This window comes from Orycteropus afer, unplaced genomic scaffold, assembly GCF_000298275.1.
Source record: "Orycteropus afer afer isolate SDZICR_OR568_19922 unplaced genomic scaffold, OryAfe1.0 scaffold00510, whole genome shotgun sequence".
NCBI lineage: Eukaryota > Metazoa > Chordata > Mammalia > Tubulidentata > Orycteropodidae > Orycteropus > Orycteropus afer.
The window spans coordinates 848,174-872,428 of record NW_006922097.1 but is presented as its reverse complement, the minus strand read 5'-3'; the positions used below and the strand labels follow the sequence as shown (position 1 = coordinate 872,428).

The 24,255-nt window shown below is 37.3% G+C and overlaps 1 protein-coding gene across 1 annotated transcript in view; it reads right to left on the bottom strand.

Annotated features, from left to right (window-relative positions):
• The window catches only part of CCDC30 (coiled-coil domain containing 30), a 218,587-nt gene that overhangs the window by 176,532 nt on the left and 17,800 nt on the right, over positions 1 to 24,255 (bottom strand). The window contains 5 exon segments of the mRNA XM_042782917.1: positions 9,807 to 9,947; positions 10,187 to 10,215; positions 10,218 to 10,273; positions 10,275 to 10,300; positions 23,861 to 23,959. Of these exon segments, the coding sequence (XP_042638851.1) occupies positions 9,807 to 9,947; positions 10,187 to 10,215; positions 10,218 to 10,273; positions 10,275 to 10,300; positions 23,861 to 23,959 (351 nt within the window).

Below are 24,255 nucleotides of genomic sequence, written 5' to 3'. Positions count from 1 at the left end.
TCAACTGGTGGAAAAAAAAGTGTGTGTGTGTGTGTGTGTGTATGCGTAGAGAAAGGAGAGAAAGAGGGAATGATAAAATAAACATGGTACTGTGTTAACATTTAGAGGGGTTAAAGTATATGGGAATTCTTTGTACTATTTTTGTAACTTTTCTGTAAGCCTGAAATTATTTTAAAATAAAAAGTTAAAAAGAGAAATTCATATTTTCAGGATAATGACTTAATTTTTATATGAAATCCTTCTCACTTCAGTTCATCCTTTATATTAAATTTTTAGGTGAAAATTCAAAATAAGTCCTTTCAAATTTAACAAAGGAAAATAAAGAGAAAATGCAAATAACATGAATAATAAATGAAAAGGGTGACATCACAGCAGAACCAACTGAAATAAATATGATAATAGCAGAATACTATGAATCTGTACTCCAACAGATTCAAGGACATAGAAGAAATGGACAAATTTCTAGAAACACAAGACCTACCTAAACTAACCCAGTCTGAGATAGAATACTTGAACAGACCCATTACAAAAGAAGAAATTGAGCAGGTCATAAAAAAAAAACTCCCCACGGAAAAAAAGTCCTGGCACAGATTCACTGGAGAATTCTATCAAAAACATTCAGGGAAGAACTGACTCCTATTCTATGCAAACTATTCCAGAACATAGGAAATGATGGAACACTCCCAAATTCATTCTATGAATCAAGAATAACACTGATACTAAAACCAGGTAAAGACACCACCAAAAAGGAAAACTACAGAACAATATCCCTCATGAATATATATGCAAAAATCTTCAACAAAATCCTAGCCCAGAATCCAACAACATATCAAAAAAATAATGCACCATGACCAAGTGGGATTCATACAGGTATGCAAGGATGGTTCAACATCAGAAAAACAATCAATGCAACCATCACATAAATAAAACAAAAGAACCGTATTATCACATTAATTGGTACATAAAAGGCATTTGATAAAATCTAACATCCATCACTGTTCAAAACTCTCAGCAAAATAGGAATAGAAGGAAAAATCTTCAACATAATAAAGGGCATATGCACAAAGCCAACAGCCAACATTACTGTCAATGGAGAAAGACTCAAAGCATTCCCCTTGTGAATGGGAACCAGACAAGGATGGCTTCTATCACCACTTTTATTTAACATTGTATTGGAAGTCCTAGCCAGGGCAATAAGGCAAGAAAGAGAAATAAAAGGCATCCAAATTGGAAAAGAAGAAGTAAAGTTATCTCTATTCACAGATGACATGATCTTACACACAGAAAATGCAAGAGACTCAGCAAAAAAAATTACTGCGACTAATAGAAAGGTTCAGCAAAGTGGCAGAATACAAAGTCAACATATAAAAATCAATTAGATTCCTCAACATCAACAAAGAGACCTCTGAAAAAGAAATAAGGAAAACAATACTATTTATAATAGCTACCAAAAAGATAAAATACTTACATATAAATAAATCTTAAATAAATAAATAAAGTTTACCAGGGACACAAAAGACCTATACAAAGAAAACTACAAAACACTACTATAAGAAACTATAAGAGATCTACATAAATGGAAGAATATGTCATGTTCATGCATAGGAAGACTGAATATTGTGAAAATGTCAATACTACCCAAAGAAACCTACACAGTCAATACAATCCCAATCCAGATTCCTTCAACATTCTTTAAGGACATGGAAAAACCAGTAACTTGAGATGGGAAGGAAAGTGACCTCGGATAAGCAAAGCACTTCTGAAGAAAAAAAACAAAGTAGGAGGTCTCACACTCCTGGATCTCAAAACCTACTACTACTATACAGCCACAATACTCAAAACAGTGAGGTACTGGTAAAATTACAGATAAATAGATCAATGGAACAGAATAAAAAACCCAGAAATTGACCCATTTATTAAAGGCAAAGAGCCAAAACCCATTAAATGGGAGAGAGATAGCATCTCTAACAAATGGTGCTGGCAAAATTGGATATGCACTTGCAGAAAAATCAAACAAGACCCACACCTAACCCCATATACAAAAATGAACTCAAGTTGAATCAAAGACTTAAATGCAAAAAACCCGAAAATATAAAGTTCATCAAAGATAAAATAGGGGAAAATCTAGGGGCTCCAATTTATGGCATAAATGGACTATCAAGCATAACCCAAAATGCACAAGCAGCTGAAGAGAAACTAGATGACTGGGGCCACTTAAAAATTAAATTATTATGTACATCGAAAGACTTCTCCAAAAGGGTAAAAAGAGAACCTACAGATTTGGAAAAAGTATTTGGCTATGACATATCTGACAAGGGACTTATCTCTAAAATTTATAGAAAACTTCAACACCTTAATACCAAAAAGACAAAAAAAAAAAAAAAATGGACAAAGGACATGAACAGATATTTCACTAAAGAAGATATACAGGTGGCCAACAAACACATGAGGAAATGCTCACGATCATTAGCCATTCCAAACCAAACCAAACTCACTGCCTGGGAGTTGATTCGACTCATAGCAACCCCTCTTTGGGTTTCTGAGGCAGTATCACTACAGAAGTAGATTGCTCAATCTTCCTTCTCAGGAGTGGCTGACAGGTTTGAACTGCCAGGCTTCTGGCTAGCAGCCAAATGCCTTAGGCACTATACCATCAGAGCTCCCCAATAGCCATTAGAGAGATACAAATCAAAACAACAATGAGATATCATCTTACCCCAGCAATAATAACAAAGTTCAACAAGACAGAAAATAACAAATGCTGGTGAGGGTGTGGAAAGAGCGGAACTCACACACTTCTGGTGAGACTGTAAAATGGTATAGCCACTGCAGAAAACGGTATGGAGTTTTCTTAAAAAACTGAAAATAGAAATACCATATGATCCAGCAATTCTATTACTAGAAATAAATTCTGAAGAGGTGAGAGTCAGGACACAAATAGACATATGCACATCCATGCTTATCTCAGCACAATTTACTCTAGCAAAGAGAGGGAAACATCCTAAATGCCCATCAACAGATGAACAGATAACCAAACTGTGGTACATTCATACAATGGAATACTATGCAACATTAAAGAATAATGAAGAACACAATAATCATCTCACAACATGTACGAATTTGGAGGACATTATGCTGAGTAAAATAAGTTAATCACAGGACAAATACTATATGAGCCCATTACTGTAAAATGTCAAGAAAAGGTTCACAAAGGGAAGGGAATTCACTTTGTTGGTTACCGGGGATGGGAGAGAAAATTCTGGATTAGTTGGGGGTCACGTGTTGATTTGGGTGAGTGGAGGGGCAGTATGGAAAGAGTATGTGACCAGCATGGTGACAATGGGGAAAAGGAGGGCACAGAAATGTGCACAAAAGATATAGACAGCAGAGGCAAATACTATTACATGCACAATACTGCATTACCACTGGCACCAAGCATTACGCTATGGGTAAATGACAGGTGAGAAGATCAAGCAGGGATAGGCAAGCAGGAATATACCCAAGACCAAGGATAGACTGGACTGAAGATAGTCTTATATATGTACTTGGGCTACAAAATTATCCATATATATTACAGAAGTACTAGAGGACAAAGTTGGAGTAGCTTCTCAGAGAGCACCAAACACTTTAAAAGGAAAGAATCACTGGGACTGTGGGCTTGGGACCACAGTTCCACGGGACATCATGCTCAACTGAAAGAACATACTACATAAAAATCTAGTGACTAGTGACTGAGTTCTTAAAAGCTTTCAAGCAGCCATCTAAGATGCAACTATTGGTTTCCTCTCATTTAGAGCAAAGAAGAGTGGAGAAAACCAAAGTCATTTGGAAACAATTAGTCCAAAGATATGATGGACCACAAGGACCTCAGCCTTCATGACCAGAATAAACAGATGGTACCTGGCTACCAATGCTAACCACTAGGAAAGGGATAAAAATTTAAGATTCTGGATGGAGTGGGAGGAAAAACATGGAACAAAATTCAAAAACACAAAAATGGAGGGGGATCTATGTAGGAGATCCTGGATAGAGTAGGAGAAAAATGTGGAACAAAACTCAAAATCATTTGGAAAAAAAGAAAAAAAAAAGGGACCAGTTTTCCTGATCTGATACAGCCTGGTGGAACCACTGAGACTATGGGCCCTAGCTGTCTGGAATTGAATCCACCCCTGTGGCTTTCAGCCAAACAAAAGACAGGCATACGAGGTGAACATTTACACTAGGCAGATATACTCCTTGGAGAGAACAATCATGGGAGAATAAAAGGACCATGAATGCACAGGGAGACAGTTCAGGGGGCAGGAGTGGATGGAGGGATGGACACAGGGAAGAGGTAACTATCAAGAGGAAGTGGGAGGGGAGTTGGTGCATTGGGGTTAATTGTAGTCAATGTCATGAGACAAAGTGTATGTGAACTGCTGTATGGAAACTGAATTTGCTTTGTAAACACTCGCCCAAATCACAATTAAAAAAAAAAAAAAAAAAAACACAAAAATGACCAGAATTACTGGTCAGATAGAGGCTGGTGGAACCTTCAAGACTATGGCCCCGGGTTATACTTCAGGCCTGGAACTGTACTCACTTCCATGAAATTAGCTTTCAATCAAATAGTAGAAAAACCTACAAGCAGAACACCTACCGTAGGGAGATGTATCACTTAGATAAATCAAGCAAGAGACATCAGAAGGGCAGCATTTGCATAGAGGGAAAGCTTGACAGGCAGGAATGCACAGATAAGAAGGGAACAGGGAAGGAAGAGTCACAAGGAGGAGATGGGAGGAGAGTTCTTATGGTTGGGGGATTATAATCTGGGCCATGAAACCAAATGTGCATGAACTGTTATGTGTAAAACAAATCTGCTTTGTAAATTTGCACCCACATCACAATAAAAAAGAAAAAAAAAAAGATGAAGTCCTTTAACTGTTGTTGCTGTAGTTGTTGTTATGTGCCTTCAAGTCAGACCTGACTCCTAGTGACCCCTCCTTGGGTTTCAAAGGCAGTAACACTATGGAAGTAGACAGAGTAATAATACATCTTGTTGACAAGGTCCCACAAGCAAAGGTTAGTTGTGGGCTGGACCTTATATATCTACTCTCCCAGGCAGAAAGCATTGTGTTGGACTTTTCCCTTTCTACTTCACATCCTCTCTGCTTTCTACATCACATGATCCATGTCTCAATCCCTTAGCAACTACTGTTTTCCAGGGTAACAACATATAGGATAAATTAAAACTTGACTTAATCTTCCGCCTCATACTTGGAGTTAAAATGCAAAATACATAAACATATAGAACATTTTATTGTGTGTTATGTGAAAGTTTATATACCAAATTAGTTTTCCAATCAATAATTCATATACAAATTGTTTCATGACATTGGATGTAATCCCTGTAATATATCAGCACTCTCCCTATTTCCTCCTTGGGTTCCCATTATTGTTTGACTGGTTTCCCTGTCTTTCTCTGTCTTCTCATTTTTAGTTTTGGGCAAATGTTGCCCTTTTGGTCTTGAATAGTTGATTGTTCTAAGTTAGGAGTACATTCTTCACTGGGGCTACTGTTTATTTTATAGGTCCATCTATTATTTAGCTAAAAGGTGGCCTCTGGGAATGTCTTCAGTTTCAAGTTAGAAGGTTATCTCAGGGTATCTTAGGTATTTCTCTAGTCAGTCTCTCTGTCTCTGCCTCTCTCTCCTCTCTCTCTCTCTTTCTCTCTCTCTCTTTAAATCTGAATTTTGTCTACGTTTTTTCCCCTTCTAACCAGGACCTCTTATTGTGGTCTTAAGCAGAGTGGTCAGTGGTGGAAGCCGGGCACCATTCAATTCTTCTGGTCTCAGGTCTCAGTTTAGAGGAGGCTGTCGTTCATGTGGGTCATTAATTTTTTGGACTAATTGCTTCCTTAAGTCTTCATTTTTTTTGTCATTCTCCTTTGCCCCAGGTGGAAAGAGATCAATAGTTGCTTCTTAGATGGCTGCTTGCAAGCTTTTAAGATGCCAAATGCTGATCACCAGACTAGGATGTAGAATTTTATGAATTTTAGTTTTTTATGAACTGTATTTTTCCATTGATCTAGATGTCCTAAGACTGTGGTCCTTCACCTTCAAGTCCAGTGGTTCAGTCCCAATGTCTAAGCAGTTTCTGTAACTGTGTTACAGTTATGTGCTCTATTATATACTTGTATGTGCAGCATTTATAAATATGTATGTAGAAATATCCACCACCATACCTGTATAAGTACACAGGTATACTCCTGAATGACCTCCCTCATTTATTTAGTATATATATTTACCTATGTAGCTATTCACAAATTATTGTTATTATTTTTAGTTATTATTGCTGTTGGAGGATGTGTAAATGTTATAGCATTTATCATAGTTGTTTATTCTTGCATACCTCTCAACATCTTCCTTTATCTTCATCACATTGCACTGACTTCCCCCATATTGTGTACTACCTTTCCCTTTACCAGAACTAACTTTTGTCTACTATCTGATTGTTGTTGTTAGGGTGCTGGCAGTTGGTTCTGACTCACAGCAACCCTGTGGACAACAGAACAAAACACTTTCTGGTCCTGCACCATTCTCACAGTTGTTGCCATGCTTGAGCCCACTGTCGCAGCCATTGTGTCAATGCATCTCATCAAGGGTCTTCCCCTTTTCTGCTGACCCTCTACTTTACCAACCATGATGTCCTGCTCCAGGGACTAGTCCCTCTGGATAACGTGACCAAAATATGAGAGATGATGTCTGGCCATTCTCACTTCTAAGGCTGCACCTCCTCCAAGACAGTTCATTTATTCTTCTGGCAGTCCATTCTCTAAACTCACTGCCACTGAGTCGGATCCGATTCACAGCGACCCTTCCTTGGGTTTCCAAGGCAGTATCACTATGTAAATAGACTGCCCAATCTTCCTTCCACGGAGAGGCTGGTGAGTTTGAACTGCCAGCCTTCTGGTTAGCAGTCAGGCAGTCTGTAGTATATTCAATATTCTTTGCTAACACCACAATTCAAATACATCAATTCTTCTTTGGTCTTCCTTATTCATTGTCCATCTTTCACGTGCATATGAGGCTACTGAAAATACCATGGCTTGGGTCAAGCACACATTGCTCTTCAAAGTAACATCTTTGCTCTTTAACGTTTTACAGAGTTCTTTTGGAGCAGAATTGCCCAATGCAATATGTCATTTGATTTCCTGACTGCTGCTTCCATGGACCTTGATTATGGATCCAAGTAAAATGAGATCCTTGACGACTTCTTCTTTTCTTTTTGCCATTTATCATGATGTTGCTTATTGGTCCAGTTGTGAGGACTTTTGTTATTATTACTTTTTTTATTATTATTTTTTTAATGTTGAGGTGCTATCCATGCTGCAGGCTGTAGTCTTCATCAGTAAATATCTTTATCAGAAACTGCTTCAAGTCTTCTTCACTTTCAGCAAGCAAGGCTGTGTCATCTGTATATTGCAGTTGTTAATGAGTCTTCCTCCAGTCCTGATGCTGTGTTCTTCTTCACATAGCCCAGCTTCTCAGATTATTTGCTCAGCATACAATTAAACAAGCATGGTGAAAGGACACAACTCTGACATACACATTTCCTGATTTTAAGCAGCATTCCCTTGTTTTAATAGAACAACTGCCTCTTGGTCTGTGTACAGGTTCCTCATAAGCACCTTGCCAATTTCTTAGTAACCTCAGAGAATGTTCCTTTCTCTGTGTAAACCTATGTTTGGCTTTTTATAATGGGTCTCATCTAGTAATTGCCCTTTTGTGTTTGACTTATTTCACTCAGCATAATGTCCTCCAGATTCATTCATACTGTGAAACGTTTCACAGATTCATCATTATTCTTTATCATTGTGTACTATTTCATTGGACATAGGCCACAGTATGTTTATCCATTCATCCACTGATAGACACTTACGTTGTTTCCATCTTTTTGTTACCGTGAATAATGCTGTGATGAACATGGGTCTGCTGTTGTCTATTCATGTCACAGCTCTTTTTTCTCTCTTAGAAGTGGGATTGCTGCTGAATCATATGGTATTTCTATTTCTAGCTTTTTAAGGAAGCACCATATAATTTTCCACAGTGGTTGTATCATTCTGCAGTTCCACTAGTAATGTATGACTTCCAATCTCCCCCACAGCCAGCATTTGTTGTTCTGTTTTTGATCAGTGCCATTACTATAGGAGTGAGATGGTATTTAATTGTAGTTTTGATTTGCATTTCTCTAATGGCCAATAGGGAGCTCTGGTGGCATAGTGCCTAAGGCATATTACCGCCAACCAGAAGGGTTTTTTTTGTTTTGTTTTAATGGCCAATAATCAGGAGCATCTTTATGTGTGTTTGTTGGCCACCTGAATATCTTCTTTGGTGAAGAGTCTGTTCATGACCTCTGCCTATTTTTTAATTGGATTGTCTTTTTGTTGTTGAAGTGCTGAAGTTTTCTATAAATTTAAATTTTTTATACATTTTCTGTAACTTTTAGAGATTAGACCATTGTCAGATATGTCATAGCCAAAATTTTTTTCTCAGTCTCTAGGTTCTTCCCTTACTCTTTTGAGAAATCTTTTGATAAACATAAGTGCTTAATTTTTAGGCAATTCCAGTTAATTTGTTTATCTTCTGCTGTTTGTATATTTTTAGCTATGTCTGGTATTCTATTTATGCCATGTAGCAGGCCCTTATCTTTTCCCTAATTTTTTAAAAAATGTAATCTTTATAGTTTTAGGTTTTCTGTTTTGAGCTAGTTTTTGTGTATGGCATGGATATTGTTTTACTTTTCTGTAAATGGATATTCAGTTTTGCCAGTACAGTAATCCAATATATTTTAACTGTGTGTTTAAGTCTTCATTCCTTCTTACCATAAATCTAGCCAAAAAGAATGACTGAAGGAAGGATTTTCAGCTGGGAGAAGATGGTGATAACCTAATATGTATTGTTGTTAGGTGCCATCAAGTTGGCTCCAACTCATAGTGATACTACGTACCACAGAATGAAACACTGCCCAGTCCTGTGCCAGCCTCACAATCCTTGCTATACCTGAGACCATCATTGCAGCTACTGTGTCAATCAGTCTCATTGAGGGCCTTCCCCTTTTTCATTGACCCTCCACTTTACCAAGCATGCTATCCTTCTCCAGGGAATGGTCCCTTCTGACAACATGACCAAAGTAGTAGATGAAATGAAGTCTGACCACTCTTGCTTCCAACGAGCATTCAGCTGTACTTCTTCTAGGACAGATTTGTTTGTTCATCTGGTAGTCCATGATACTTTCAGTATTCTTCGCCAACACCACAAATCACAAGCATCAACTCTCCTTCAGATCCTAGAGATTAGATTACAGGGAACCTCTCCATTTGATATTGAACTAGACCTGGTTCTGCCAACCATTTTTAAACTTCAGAACAAACTAGAGTCAGGACACATAAACATTTTCTTACATCTATGTATGGCCATTACTACTAAGTATAAGTGAAAAAGATGCTTTGATTCTAAGTTTTAAAGTTGAAGATGTTTAAGTAAACCTTTTACATTAAAGTATGCACTCCAGAGATTAAGTTGGCTGGAAGTTCATTTAAAGTAAAAAATTCATAGATTGATCCTAAGGGCCAAGTACTGGTTTCTGAATATTTATCCTGAAATAGAGATTGACTTGTAACCCATGCTATATGGTGATTTATTCTATAAAAATAAAAAAAATTCCATTTCTAAGTCATTTCTTACTGAAAACTAATTTCCTTCTATCCTATTTTCATAAAAGATGTTAAACATCAAACATTTAAATACTTATTAATTAAGTCTCACCTTTGTTTCTAATTCAGAGTTCTCTCTTTGTAGTAGCTCATATGCTACCAAAAAAAAAAGGTCTTTATCTTCTGTTGCCCCTCGAAGACTTTGAGTTTCATTATAAAGGCATGTAAGTTCTGACTTTGATTTTTGCAATACCTGATTAAGAAATGAAGATATTTAGTAGTATCAAATAAGACTATTTTCCCATAAAATAGAAAATATTTCTTTTTCAAAAAAATCCTGAAATGGTCCTGCCACATATTTTTTGTTTTAAACATTCTGGCCTATTCTTCTTGTAGACTCCTTTCTGCCATTCCAGTATTATTACTATAAGCATGAGTTAGATAAATGGTAATATGAAATCCCAAATGTAGAATGTCTGAATGGCAAAATACCTCACTTTCAATTTTCACAGCCTTCTGAACAGATCAGATGGCAATTGCTTTCTTCTCTCTTTCTCTTCTGACAACTCACTTTCAAATATTTTTTTCTTGCCTCATTTTCAGTATCTATAAAAAGCAGTTTGTATAATTAATTCTATATACAAACAATATTTCCTATAAATTCTGATAATAACCACTTTCTAACTGAATTATTAAGTCATCTAGGAGAGACAAGAACCTGGGAAAACTAATTTATGGTACAATAGGTCATAAGATACATTTGTCCTATCTACATTATAGCCATCACAGAGGAAGTAAAATGTGGTTTTGAAAATTTTAAGCACCCATCAATTATAAAGTATTGTTGAGATCTTACCAAATTAATTGATAATAATAATTCCAACAATACTGACAGCAGCTACTATTTAGTTAGTGCTTACCATGTGTTAGACACTGTGGTAAGTGCTTTACAATCATTGCTTCACTTTGTCTTCCCAGGACCTCTATGAGACTCAAACTATTATCATATACTATTCACAGAGGAGACAGGTGAGGCAGATCAGATATGGTAAGTAATTTGCCCAAGGTCACACAGTCAGCACCCAATCTAACTTAAAAGCCCTTGCTTTTAACAACCATGATATATGGTCTGGCCAAAGTACATTTTCTCTTGGTACAAAAACCTATTAAAAAACTAAATTGAGGTCAAAATACAGTCTAGTGGACAGACCAAGAATCAAGTCCCTTAATACTATTATCAAGCTTGCAGGCCCTTTTTCCACTGCAAGAGCACACCTGTCAAGCAGACTGACTGCATATTTGGTTTGGCAACCTGAAATTGACACATACATACTCTCTAACTTGGGAAACACAGAATGGTATACTGGATAAGAATTTTACCAGTCTTGTTTTACTATTTACCAACTATGGGACCCTGAATTAATTACTTAGATTTTCTTAGCCTCTATTTTCTCATCTGAGAAACAGGGATAATGATACCTGCGTACAGCCATATATGGGCATCTAATGCATAGAAACCAAAAGCAAACTCACTGCCATCGAGATGAGTCCAGCTCATAGTGACCTCCATTGCATTTCCAAAGCTATAAATCTTTATGAAAGCAGATTGCCCCATCTTTCTTCTATAAAGTGGCTGGCGGGTTTGAACCACCAACCTTTTGGTTAGCAGCCAAATGTCTTAACCACTACACTACTAGAGCTCCTTAAAGCATAGAAAATGTTCTGTAAATAGCAATTTATATTATTATTATTGGATTGTTTTAATTTTCATATTTGTTGTTTAGTGAGGCATATCTTTAAATCATCCTTGCAACTTCAACACACTATTTTATCATAAATACATTTTTATTGATATCCTCCCCAATTCTTAGGAGATCTGGTGGTATAGTGGTTAAGCATTTGTCTCCTAACCAAAAGGGCAGTAGTTCAAACCCACCAGTCACTCTGCAGAAGAAAGACAGGGCAGTCTGCTTCTGTAAAGATTTACAGCCTTGGAAACCCAATGGAGGTCACTATGAGCTGGAATTGACTTGATGGCAGTGAGGTGTTTTTTGTTTGTTTGTCTTCATTTCCTGATTCTTGGGAAGGCACTCTGTAACTACTGATCACAACCAAGCATGTACATTTCCCATTCCTGGGAATGTACTTTTCCCTGTTGCCTGTTTTCAGTGATTCATAGGGAGTCTTTTGGGATCTGCTTCACCTGAAATAGAAAATCTAACTAAAAGTTATCTTTTTTTATTTCTTACCTCATTCAAACATCGTTCTTTAACCATCTCTTGACTTTTCATATTGGTCACTCTTCTGTCTTCCTATATTACTGATAACTCAGGCTCTAAGATGCAAATCTTAATCCAAATAAATCACCAGTTAAAATACATACATGTATTTAAAAATACTGAAAAGGATAAGCTAAATTTCTTAAGTGTCATTCCTGAGGCTATATCCTTGAAATTCCCTCCTACCAACAAATTTCATCATCTAGCTGGTCTTGGGTCCTATGAAGATCTGCTTTTTTATGTATTTGAGCCCTTGCTATTTGAAAACTGAGCTAAAGGGAACAAATACTAGAAAAGTACACTACAGAATCCTGATTGACTTGAACTAATTAAACTGTTTATTTGCCTTTCTTATGTTCTGTATCAATAAAACAGATACCGCAATTTCTAAGTAAGTTGGAAAGAATGGAAAATGCCCTTAGATGCTGAAAGAAAGTATAATTCTTACAAATCCTCCTGTTCAGAGGAATGGATAAACAGTCTATTTAAGAATCATGTCAACAAAAGTCTTCTTCCTCATCCTACATAGCGGCTAGGGTCTTAAAAGTTTTCAAGCGACCATCTAAGATGCAGCTAATGGTCTCCTATCATCAGAAGCAAAGAAGAGTGCCAAAAAAAAAAAAAAAAAAAAGAGCATTTGGAAGCAATCAGCCCTAGGACATGATGGCCCTCAAAACCAGAAGAATTAGATGTTACCCAGATACCAAGGCCAACCACTCAGGAAAGGATCAAATCTGGAGATTCTGGATAGAGTGGGAGGAAAAAATACGGAACAAAATTAAAAAAAAAAAAAAAAAAAAAAACCCTCAATAATGACCAGAATTACTGGTCAGATGGAGTCTAGTGATATCCCTAATACTATGGCTCTGGGATACATTCTGGGCCTGGAATAAAACTTACTCCCAAGGGCTGGCTCTCAACCCAATAGTAAACAAGATGTACATGCAGACCACTCAACCCAGGGTGATGCACCCATATACTCTATGGAAATGCATACCTTGGAGCAATCGAACATGGGGCACCAGAGGGGCAACCCATTCGCATGGAGGAAACGCAGGACACACAGGAGTGCATAACTGCGAAGGACGTGGGGGAGGAAGGTTACTGGGCAGGGAGGGGAGGAGACTGGGTTAGGGTTGGGGATGGTAAATGGGGAATGAAATTAAATGTACATGTAATGTTGAATGTAAAAAAACTCTGCTCTGTAAACTTGCACCTAAAGCACAATCAAAAAACAGTAAGAAGAAGAAGAATCACGTCAACTTCTTAGCAGTACTACACAAGAATATGAGAAAATATATTTTTTCCCCCAGAGCAGCTTCTCCCCTCTTCACCAGCCACTGTCTGCACTGGTAAACGATTTTGCATGTTCACCCAAGGCATGCTGATACATTTAACACTCAAAGCAAGAGTCTCCTTAGCCCCACTCTTACACCACTTGAAATAGTTTAGTAAAAAGTGGGAGAAACACTTAAACACTTAAAAATGAAAATTCTCTTCATGTTCTTTGTATTTTCTCCATATAAGGATGCCATGTATTTGAATATTATAATCTTTAAGAGATAGCATTTCGAAAATACATATATTTGAAATTTACCATAATTTGCCTATGGCATATCAAATATAGGTATGCATTTAGGCAATCTAAATATTTGAATTAGGTACTTAATTAGACCAGTGACCAAAGTTTAAAGCAGAAAATCACAGGAACAGGTTAGCAAATAAAGAAAGACATGAACAGTGGGATATAGAGACCTCTGGCAAGCTGAAGGAGCCTACCTCACCTGTCAGCCAGCAGCAAACAAAGAGGAGGACTAATGGACTTGCTGGGGAATTATCTTATTTAGCATGGGCGGCTACCAACGACTCTGGAGAACAGTGTAACAGCTTAGAATTTTCCACTTTCAATGTTCTATCTGAAAAGCCAGGACCATCTAATACTCTGACTAAACTGTATCTCTCAGGTATAATGTGATAAGTTTTATTTCCACCTCTCTGTGTGCTCTGATTGTGTTGTGCCCTCTTACAAGTATGGTAAATAAGATGGTGAATGCAGGCAGTAAAGAGACTAAAACACTGCTTTATCATCACCTCTAGGTGGAGACAGCTTATGTGCTCAGTGTTGAGCATGCTGTACCAAAACCAAACTCTCTGCCATCGAGTCCGATCTGACTCATAGCGAACCCTCCTTGGGTTTCCGAGGCGGTATCACTACAGAAGTGCTCTATAATAGGACCAGATAAACCTGGACCAAATCCTTGCTCTGTCTGTTACTTTGGTTGAGTTTCTTTAATTTCTCTCAAATGTAAAATGAGACTAACATTTAAAGGTCATTGAATTGGTACAGACAACAAAGAAACATTTTTACATATACTGCATTATCAGTAATAATAAATATTAATCTATGGGTGGATACGTAGGTAGATGGACTAAATTCTCAGGTATGTCTAGGCAAAAGGGAATATACCCATGACCATATGTAAGTTTGGCAGACAATAGTTCTACATACATATTTGTATGTGCTATAAGAATGTCCATATAGATAACAGAGCTAACAGGGGGCAAAGTTACAATAACTTCTTAGTCACAGCCAACCATCCTGAGGGAGTGAGCTGCTGGGCCTATGGGCTCCACTGGCATAACATACTGCTTAAAACATTGCTCTACATCCTACTTTGGTGAGTAGCAACTGGGGTCTTAAAAGCTTGCATCTAAGATGCAATAGTTGGTCTTTCCTCTGGAGCAAAGAAGAATAAAGAAAATCAAAGATTCATGCAAACAATTAGTCCAAGGGACTAGACCTCAGCCTACATGACCCTAAGACCATAACTAGATGGTGCCTGGCTACCACTGTGAACTGCTTGGAAAGGGATCAACATAGGAGATCCTGGATACAGTGGAACAAAATTCAAAATCATAAAAATAAGACCAGTGAAACCGCTGAGACTATAGCCCCTAGTCACCCTTAATGCCTGGAATTGAACTCACTCCCGTGGCTTCTGGGTATATAGGGTGAACATTTAAACCAGGAAGGTACCCTCTTAGAGAAATCAATCAGGGGAAATCAGGAGGGCAGTATTTGCACAGGGAGATAGCTCAGACAGCAGGAATGTGAAGGAAAGGAGGACACAGGGAAAAGGTAGCCACAGGGAGGAAGTGGTAAGAGGGTTCTTAAATTGTGGGGATTGTAATCAATGTCAACAAAACCTTGTATGGAAACTTAATTAGCTCTGTAAACTTTCACCCAAATTAAAATTAAAAATAAAGAAAGGTCATTTAATTTTAAGTGAGTAGTTATTCATTGAAGACCCTTGTTGTGTTATGAGATAAAGTGTATGTGAACTGCTGTATGGAAAGTGATTTTGCTCTATAAACTTTCACCCAAATAAAATTTTTTTAAAAAAGTTATTTTATCTCTAAAAAAAAAAAAAAAAGACAGAAAAGGAAGAAAAGACCAAAATGGATATCAGAAGGAACCTGAAACTTGCCCTAATAGAGACTAGCTAAAGCAGATGGAAGACTCGACAAGATAAAAGAGCTGAACAGAAGATTTCAAAGAGCAGCTTGAGAAGACAAAGTCAATTATTATAATGAAATATCCAAAGACATGGAGTTAGAGAAACAAAAGGGAAGAACACACTCGGGATTTCTCAAGCTGAAAGAACTGAGGAAAAAGTTGAAGCCTTGAATTGCAATACTGAAAGATTCCATGGGCGATATGTTAGATGATGCAGGAAACATCAAAAGAAGATTGATGAAATACACAGAGTCACTATATCAAAAAGGATTGGTAGATGATCACCCATTTCAGGAGGTGGCATATGATCAAGAACCACTGGTACTGAAGGAAGAAGTCAAAGCCACACTGAAGGAATTGGCTAAAAACAAGGCTCCAGGAATTGACAGAATACCCACTGAGATGTTTTAACAAACGAATGTCCCGCTGGAGGCACTCACTCAGCTATGCCAAGAGATTTGGAAGACAGCTACATGGCCAACTGACTGGAAGAGATCCATATCTGTACCCATTACAAAGAAAGGTGATCCCACAGAATGTGGAAATTATCGAACAATATCATTGATATCACACACAAGTAAAATTGTACTGAAGATAACTCAAAAATGGTTGCAGCAGTATATTGACAGAGAACTTCCAGAAATGCAAGCTGGATTCAGAAGGGGACATAGAGCAAGGGATATCATAGCTGATGTCAGATGGATCTTGGCTGAAAGCAAAGAATACCAGAAAGATGTTTATTTGTATTTTATTGACTATGCAAAGGTATTCGATTGTGTGGATCATAACAAATTGCAGATAATATTGAGAAGAATAGAAATTCCAGAACATTTGATTGTATTCATGAGGAACCTGTACATAGACCAGGAGGCCGTCATTCAAATGGAAAAAGGGGGTACTACATGGTTTAAAATCAGGAAGGGAGTACGTCAGGCTTGTATCCTTTCATCATACTTATTCAATCTGTACGCTGAGCAAATAATCCAAGAAGCTGGACTATATGAAGAAGAACGTGGCATCAATACTGAAGGAAGACTCATTAACTGTGATATGCAGATGACACAATCTTGCTTGCTGAAAGTGAGAATTACTTGAAGCACTTACTTATTAAAGACTACAGTCTACAGTATGGATTATACCTCAATATAAAGAAAACAAAATCATCACAACTGGACCCATAAGCAGCATCATAAGTGGAAAAAAGATTGAAGTTGTCAAAGACTTCACATTGCCTGGTTCTACAATCAATGCCAATGGAAGCAGCAGTCAAGAAATCAAAAGTTGTATTATATTGGGCAAATCTGTTACAAAAGACCTCTTTCAAGTGCTGAAGAGCAAGGATGTCTCCTTGAAGACAAAGGTGCGTCTAACTGAAACTATGGTATTTTCAATCGCCTCTTATGCATGTGAGAGATGGACAATGAATAAGGAAGACAGAAGAAGAGTTGATGCTTTTGAGTTGTGGTGTTGGCGAAGAATGGTGAAAGCACCATGGGCTGCTAAAAGAGCTAACAGATCTGCCCTGGAAGAAGTGCAGCCAGAATGCTCCTTGGAAGCGAGAAGGGCCAGACTTCATCTCACCTACTTTGGTCATGTTGTCAGAAGGGAACATTCTCTGGAGAGGGATGCCATGCTTGGTAAAGTGGACAGTCAATGAAAAAGGGGAAGGCCCTCAACAAGATTCCAGAAGAACAAATAAGTCTGTCTTCAACGAAGTACAGCCAGAATGCTCCCTGGAAGCAAAGATGGAAAGACTCTGTCTCATATGCTTTGGACATGTTATTAGGAGGGACCAATCCCTGGAGAAGGATATCATGCTTGGTAAAGTAGGAGGTCAACAAAAAAGCGGAAGACCCTCAACAAGATAGACTGACACAGGGCTGCAACAATGGACTCAAGCATAGAATGACTGTAAGGATGGCACATGACCTGGCAGTGTTTTGTTCTGTTGCACATAAGGTCACTATGAATTGGAAGCAACTCATTGCCAACTAACAACAACAACAAAACAACAACAACAAAGACCTGTACACTAAAAACTAGAAACAATGCTGAGATAAACTGAAGAAGATCTAAGTAAATAGAAATATATACTATATTCATAGATTGGAGAATTTAATATTGTTAAAATGGAAATTCTCTCTAAATTGACCTGAAGATTCATCAAAATTCCAATCAAAATCTCAATATGCAATTTTGTAAAAATTTGCAAGCTAATTTTAAAATTTATATGTAAATCTAAAGTCCCTAGACTAGCCAAATCAACTGTGAAAAACAAGAACAAATTTGTAGTGTTATGCTTTCTGGTTTCATGGCTTACAATAAAGCTACACCATGGTCTTTTCATAAGACCATGTGTATCAGTGGAACAGAATGAGTCCAGAAATAGACTCATATGATTGATTTTCAATAAAGGTGCCAAGGTAATTCAATAGGGAAATAACTGTCTTTTCAATAAATGATTTTGGAATAACTGGATATACATTTGGAAATAAATGAGTGGCAACCCTTGCCTCACACCACATACAAAATTATCTCCACTGGATCATAGAAGTAAATTATTTTTTAAAAAGACATTGATAAGTATTTAATTTAGACATTGATGAGTATTTAAAAGCATTAAATATAAAAGATTCTCTTCATAAAAAACTGTTTTGTTCATCAAATAACTTTATCAACAAAGTAAAGAGATAATCCACAATTTGGGAGAAAATATTTGGGGACCACAAATCTGATAACTGTCCAATACCCAAATATGTAAGAAACTTCTACAACTTAGCAAAAAATAAATAAATAAACAACCTAATCAACACATGTGCAAAGGACCTCAACAAATATTTCACCAAAAAAGGATATTAAAATGGTCAAAAACATCCAAAGGAAATAAAACTCACCACTGTCAAGTCAATTCTGACTCATATTGACCCCTAGAGGTTAGAGTAGAATGGCCCCATAGGGTTTCCAAGGTTGTAAATCTTTATGGAAACCACATCTTTCTTCAGTGGAGTAGCTGATGAGTTTGCATCGCTGACCTTTAGCAGGAGAGCACTTTAACCACTGTGCCAACCATAGCTTCTCCATTAGCCATTAAAAAAAAAAAAAATCCCACTGCCATCAAATTGATGCCAATTCACAGTGAGCCCCATTCGGTTTTCAAGGTTGTAATCTTTACAGAAGCATATTGCCTCATCTTTCTTCCATGGAGCAGTTGGTGGATTTCAACTGCCAACCTTCTGGTTAGCAGCCAAATGCTTTAACCACTGCACCACTAGAGCTCCTAGAACTACCATATGACCAGGCAATCCTAATCCTAAGTTTCTACCCAGAAGAAATGAAAGCAGAACAGACACCTGTATACCAGTGTTCACTGCTGCACTTTTCACAATAGCCAAAAGGCAGAAAAAACTGTAATGACCATAACCAAATTAATAAAATGTGGTACATACATACATTGGAATATCACTCAGCCATAAAGAGAAATGAAGTCCTGATGCATGTCACAACATGGAAGAACCTTGAAAAAAAAATCATACTGAGCAAAATATGTCAGTCACAAAATGATAAATATGGCATGATCTCCCTTATATAAAATAAGCAAATACATAGAAACCAATGACTATTAGTGGTTATCAGGCATGGGAGGGAGAAAGAAAGCTGTAGAGTTTTTGCTTAGGGGGCACTGAGTTGATGTTAATGGTGGCAGAATAATTCAAAAAAGGATAGTGGTAATGATTGTATAACATGAAAAATGTGATCAATGCCACTAAATTATACATGCAGAAATTGTTGAATAGGCAAATGTTTTGTTGTAAATTTTCACCACACAGACACACACACACACACACAAAAAAAAAAACCAAAACACTGTTAAGACAAGGAAAGATGTAGACTGGGAGAAAATGCACGCAATACATATATCTAACAAAAGATTGGAATTCAGAATATATAAAGAACTCCTATAACTCAACATGAAGAAGCTATGTAACTTAATTAAAAAATGAACAAAAGATGTGAACAGATTCTTCACAAAAGAATATAAACAAATGGTCAAAACATACTCAATGTCTTTACACATCCTCAAAATGCAAATTAAAACCACAATGGAATACCACTACTTGCCCACTAGAATAGCTAAAATTAAGAACACTAACAATAACAATATTGGGAAAGATATAAAGCATCTGGGACATTCATACCATTACTGATAAGAATGTAAAATAGTACTTTGGACAATAGTTTGGCGGTTTCTTATAAAATTAAAATACACTTACTCTATGATTCAGTAATTCCACTCCTGTTTTTAACCAAGAAAAAGAAAAATAAATCCACACAAAGTTCTGTATGTGAGTATTAAAAGCAGATTTATTCATAAACAGTCAAAATCTAAAAACAACCCAAATGTCCATCAGCCAGTGAATAGATAAACAATTCATGGTATGTCCATATAGAAGAATATTACTCAGTAATATAAAAAAAGAACTACTGATACAGGCAACAACATGGATGAATCACAAAAGCATTATGCTAAGTAAAAGAAACCAAACATAAAGAGTATATACTGGTTGATTCTATTTATCTGCAATTCTAGAATAGGTTTTGCAATGGAAAGTGATAATGTAGGGGTGGGGGGAGGATTGATAACAAATGGGGAGGAAACTTTCTGGTGTAATGAATGTGCTTAATTCCTCACTGTGGTGGTTGTAGCTACACAGATGTATGCATTTGTCAAAAACTCATTGAACTTTATTCTTAAAATGAGTATATTTAGTTATATCTCATTAAAATTAATTTAAAAACATAAAAACTTTTAAAGATATGAAAAATACTCAATGTCAGTATAATAAGATAGGTTAAAATTAAAACTACACTGAGATATTCATTTCACCTAGTAGACAGCAAAAATGGAAAGTTTGACAATATGTTCTGTTGGTGCTTCTTTTAAAAAATAGGCATTTTCATATATTGATAGGAAAATGGGACAGCTCCCACTGAGGTGTATCTGGCAATATCCACTAAAATTACAGATGCATCTACCCTCTGACTCCACAATGCCATTTCTGTGGCACTATCTACAGAAACACTTGCATGTGCATGCAGAAGACTGGGAGAAAACAAATGTCCATCAGCAGGGGACTGGTTAAATATGTTATAGTACATGTACACAGCAGAATGTTAGATTGCTCTAAATATGAATGAGAAAGATCTCTGTATGAGATGAAAGGATCTCTAGGAGCATTTTAGTTGTTTTTTTTTTTTTTTTTTTTAAATGTAAAAGAGGCGTACTGTCGAGTGGATTCCAACTTATTGCGATGTCCACTGGGTTTCCAAGGCAATAAATCTTTTTTTTTTTTTTTTAATTGTGATTTGAGTGAAAGTTTACAGACCAAATTCACTTTCCATACAGCAGTTCACATACATTTTGTCTCATGACATTGACCACAATTTACCACAATGCAACAGCTCCCCTCCCACTTCTTTCCCAAGTTACCTCTTCCCTGTGTCCATCCCTCCATGCACTCCTGCCCCTGAGCTGTCTCCCTGGGCATAAGCAGCCCTTCTTTCTCCCATGATTGTTCTCTCCAAGGAGTGTATCTACCTCAGGTAAATGCTCAACTCCTATGCCTGTCTTTTGTTTGGCTGGAAGCCACAGATGTGGGTTCAATTCCAGACCTGAAGGACAGCTAGGGGCCATAGCCTCAGTGGTTCCACCAGGCTCTATCAGATCAGCAAACCTGGTCCCCCCCTCCTTTTATTTTCCAAATTGTTCTGAGTTTTGTTTCACATTATTCTCCTACTCTATCCAGGATCTCATACACAGATCCCCCTCTGAGTGGTTGACAGTGGTAACCAGGCACTATCTAGTTGTTCTGAGGATCACATGGTGGTATACAAGTCACTTGGACTAATTGTTTGAACTGTCAACCTTCTGGCTGGCACTCAAATGCCTTAGCACTGTACCACCAGAGCTCCTTAAGAGAGGAGGAGGCCTGACTAAATATTCAAATTGCTTGTATATGAATAAAGAAATACTAGAAGGATATATAAGAAACTAATAAAAGTGGTTACTAATAGGGGATGAGTGATGAGGAAAGAGGTAATAGGGCAGGGGTGGGAAATGACATTTCTTTGTGTACATCTTTATTTTGAATTTTGTACCATGTAAATGTATCATCTACAGTTAGCTCTCCATATCTGTGGTTCACCATCCTCAGATTCAATCAACTTGGGATCAAAAATATTCAGTGGGGAAAAAAAAATTAAGTGGTCAAAGCCATCCCTCAAACACTAAGAGGGAGCCTGAAGTGTCATTTACATAGATTTACACTGTATTAGGTATTATAAGTAATCTAGAGATGATTTAGAGTATACAGGAGGATATGCTTAGGTTATATAACATTTTATATAAAGCACTTAAGCATCCATAGACTTTGGTACCTGCTTGGGGTCCTGGATCCAACCCTCCACAGATACAGAAGAATTATTGTATTCAAGAAAACATTTCTTAAAAAATCTCTAGGTTCGTTTGACTTTATAAGGTTAATATTGCTGAGCTCTCGTGATTCTGAACTATCATTATTTACCTGGAAATACTTGGAATAATGGTAAATCACAATACCTGTAACCAGGTGATGATGTAATTTTGTGCTCTCAACACAACTAACGTTTACTGAACAAAATATTTTATTTAATTCTAATTAGTCAATTTGGCCCAGAAGGATGGGAAAAGTCATTAGAAGTCTGAAAAAAATCTAGGCCCAAAGATCTGCTTAGCTATATTTTCATAGAATTAGTATTTTCATCAGGTATTCCCTACCATACAAGAAAGTACTCATCCTTCATGCAAGCTGTATGAGCCAGCAGAATGGTTTAAACTTATAGCTGAGTTGAAGATTAACTGCAAAATTTATTTTTTTATACTACTTGAAGGAGCTCTGGTAGCGTAGTGCCTAAGGCACTTGACCGCTAACCAGAAGGCTGGAGGTTCAAACCTCAGCCACTCCTCAGAAGGAACGTTGGGCAATCTACTTCCGCAGTGATACTGCCTCGGAAACCCAAGGAGGGGTCGCCTTGAGTCGGTCCGACTCGACAGCACATAACAACAACAACAACAACACATTGCTTGAAATGTATTCAATTACAAAGAATTTACTTTAAATTAGAGCACTGTTGGCTGGGTCCTTTGGGAATAATTTTGTTCAAACTATTGAAGATACTCTCTCAATTTTTTGTTTTTTACACAAACATATTGTTTACCTGCAAGTGAGCTCTGGGATACAGGAATGATACTAGTTTCTTATGTGGGGAGCCAAGAAATACTGTAGCTATAGTTTCCATGATAACTAAGAGGTCTAGGCTGTAGGGCCCAAAGAGTTACAATGAAAACAAGCTCTGGTGCAGGAGATGCCTTGACAAAAAGGGGATGTCATTCATGATAGGCATGTAAGAGGAAGGGCTGTCCCCAAAACTGTCTAGCTTTTTGAGCTGAATGTCTTAAACAGCCTTATCTAAAACACATTGGTGCTTGCTTTCAACTGTTTTACATTTGATCCTTTTGCCTACCACTTAAAATGATAATCACACTGGAAGATTAGAAAATCTTTTTTCTAATCTACATACTAGAGCTTGAACACGGTTAGTTCTCTACCATATTTTATTACATTCAGTGTGGTTCCCTCTCCTCTCCATATTGCTTGGTTCTAAATATCAACTCTTTGATGGTTAAAAATGCTCAAATTGGTTGTACCTTTGTAAGATTCCTTTTTCTTTAAAGAAACAATTTATTATATTATTTATATTAATTGTCCCCCCTGGGAAAGAAGAGGAGCTCTGGTGGTACAGCAGTTAAGGCATTTGGCTGCTATACAAAAGGTCTATGGCTGGAACCCACCAGCCATTCTGTGGGAGAAAAAAGAGGTAGTCTGCTTCTGTGAAGATTTACAGCCTTGGAAACCCTAAGGGGCAGTTCTACCCTGTCCTATAGGGTTGCTGTGAGTCAGAATTGACTTAATGTTAGTAGGTTTGGTTTTGGGTTTTGGGGAAGAGGTGAACAGAAACAGATCCTCTGTACTCTGACTCAGCAACAGAAAAAGCTCAATAAGAAGAGAGAAGCAAACGATCATTACCAATTGCTAGGGTGTGCTCTGTAAAAGTGTAACTCCTTTAAAAATTGTTATTGTTGTTGTTATGTGCCGTCGAATCGGCCCCGACTCATAGCGACCCCTCCTTGGGTTTTCAAGGCAGTATCACTACAGAATAGGATTGCCCAACCTTCCTTCCGAGGAGTGGCTGGTGGGTTTGAACCACCAGCCTTCTGGTTAGCAGTCAAGTGCCTTAGAATTAGAAATTAGAAAGACTAGAACTTTAAAATACCTGTACTCTCTGCTCAGCACCCACAGTTTTTCCAGGGCAGTGGTTTCCAACTTGCTCATTCTCTTGAAATTCATGAATCTCTCCATTAAGTCTTTCAACCTTAAAAACAAAAGCACCTGGTAGACTTCTCAATTTTATCTGCTTTGTTTTTAAATTATACAAGTTTTAAAATTATACAAACAATACATGAATCCATTCACCTTATAAAAAACTACATAGAGTTTTTTCCTAGCAAGATGGCGGACTAGGCAGAAGGATTGCACAGACCCTCTTCAACAAAGAAAAGGGAAACCAATAAATACAGACACAGAAGATAATCTTGGACCCCTGAGCCTTGAAGGAAAGGATGCAGATTTGGACTAAACCCCAACTAGCAGAAGAATTTGCGTGAAAAT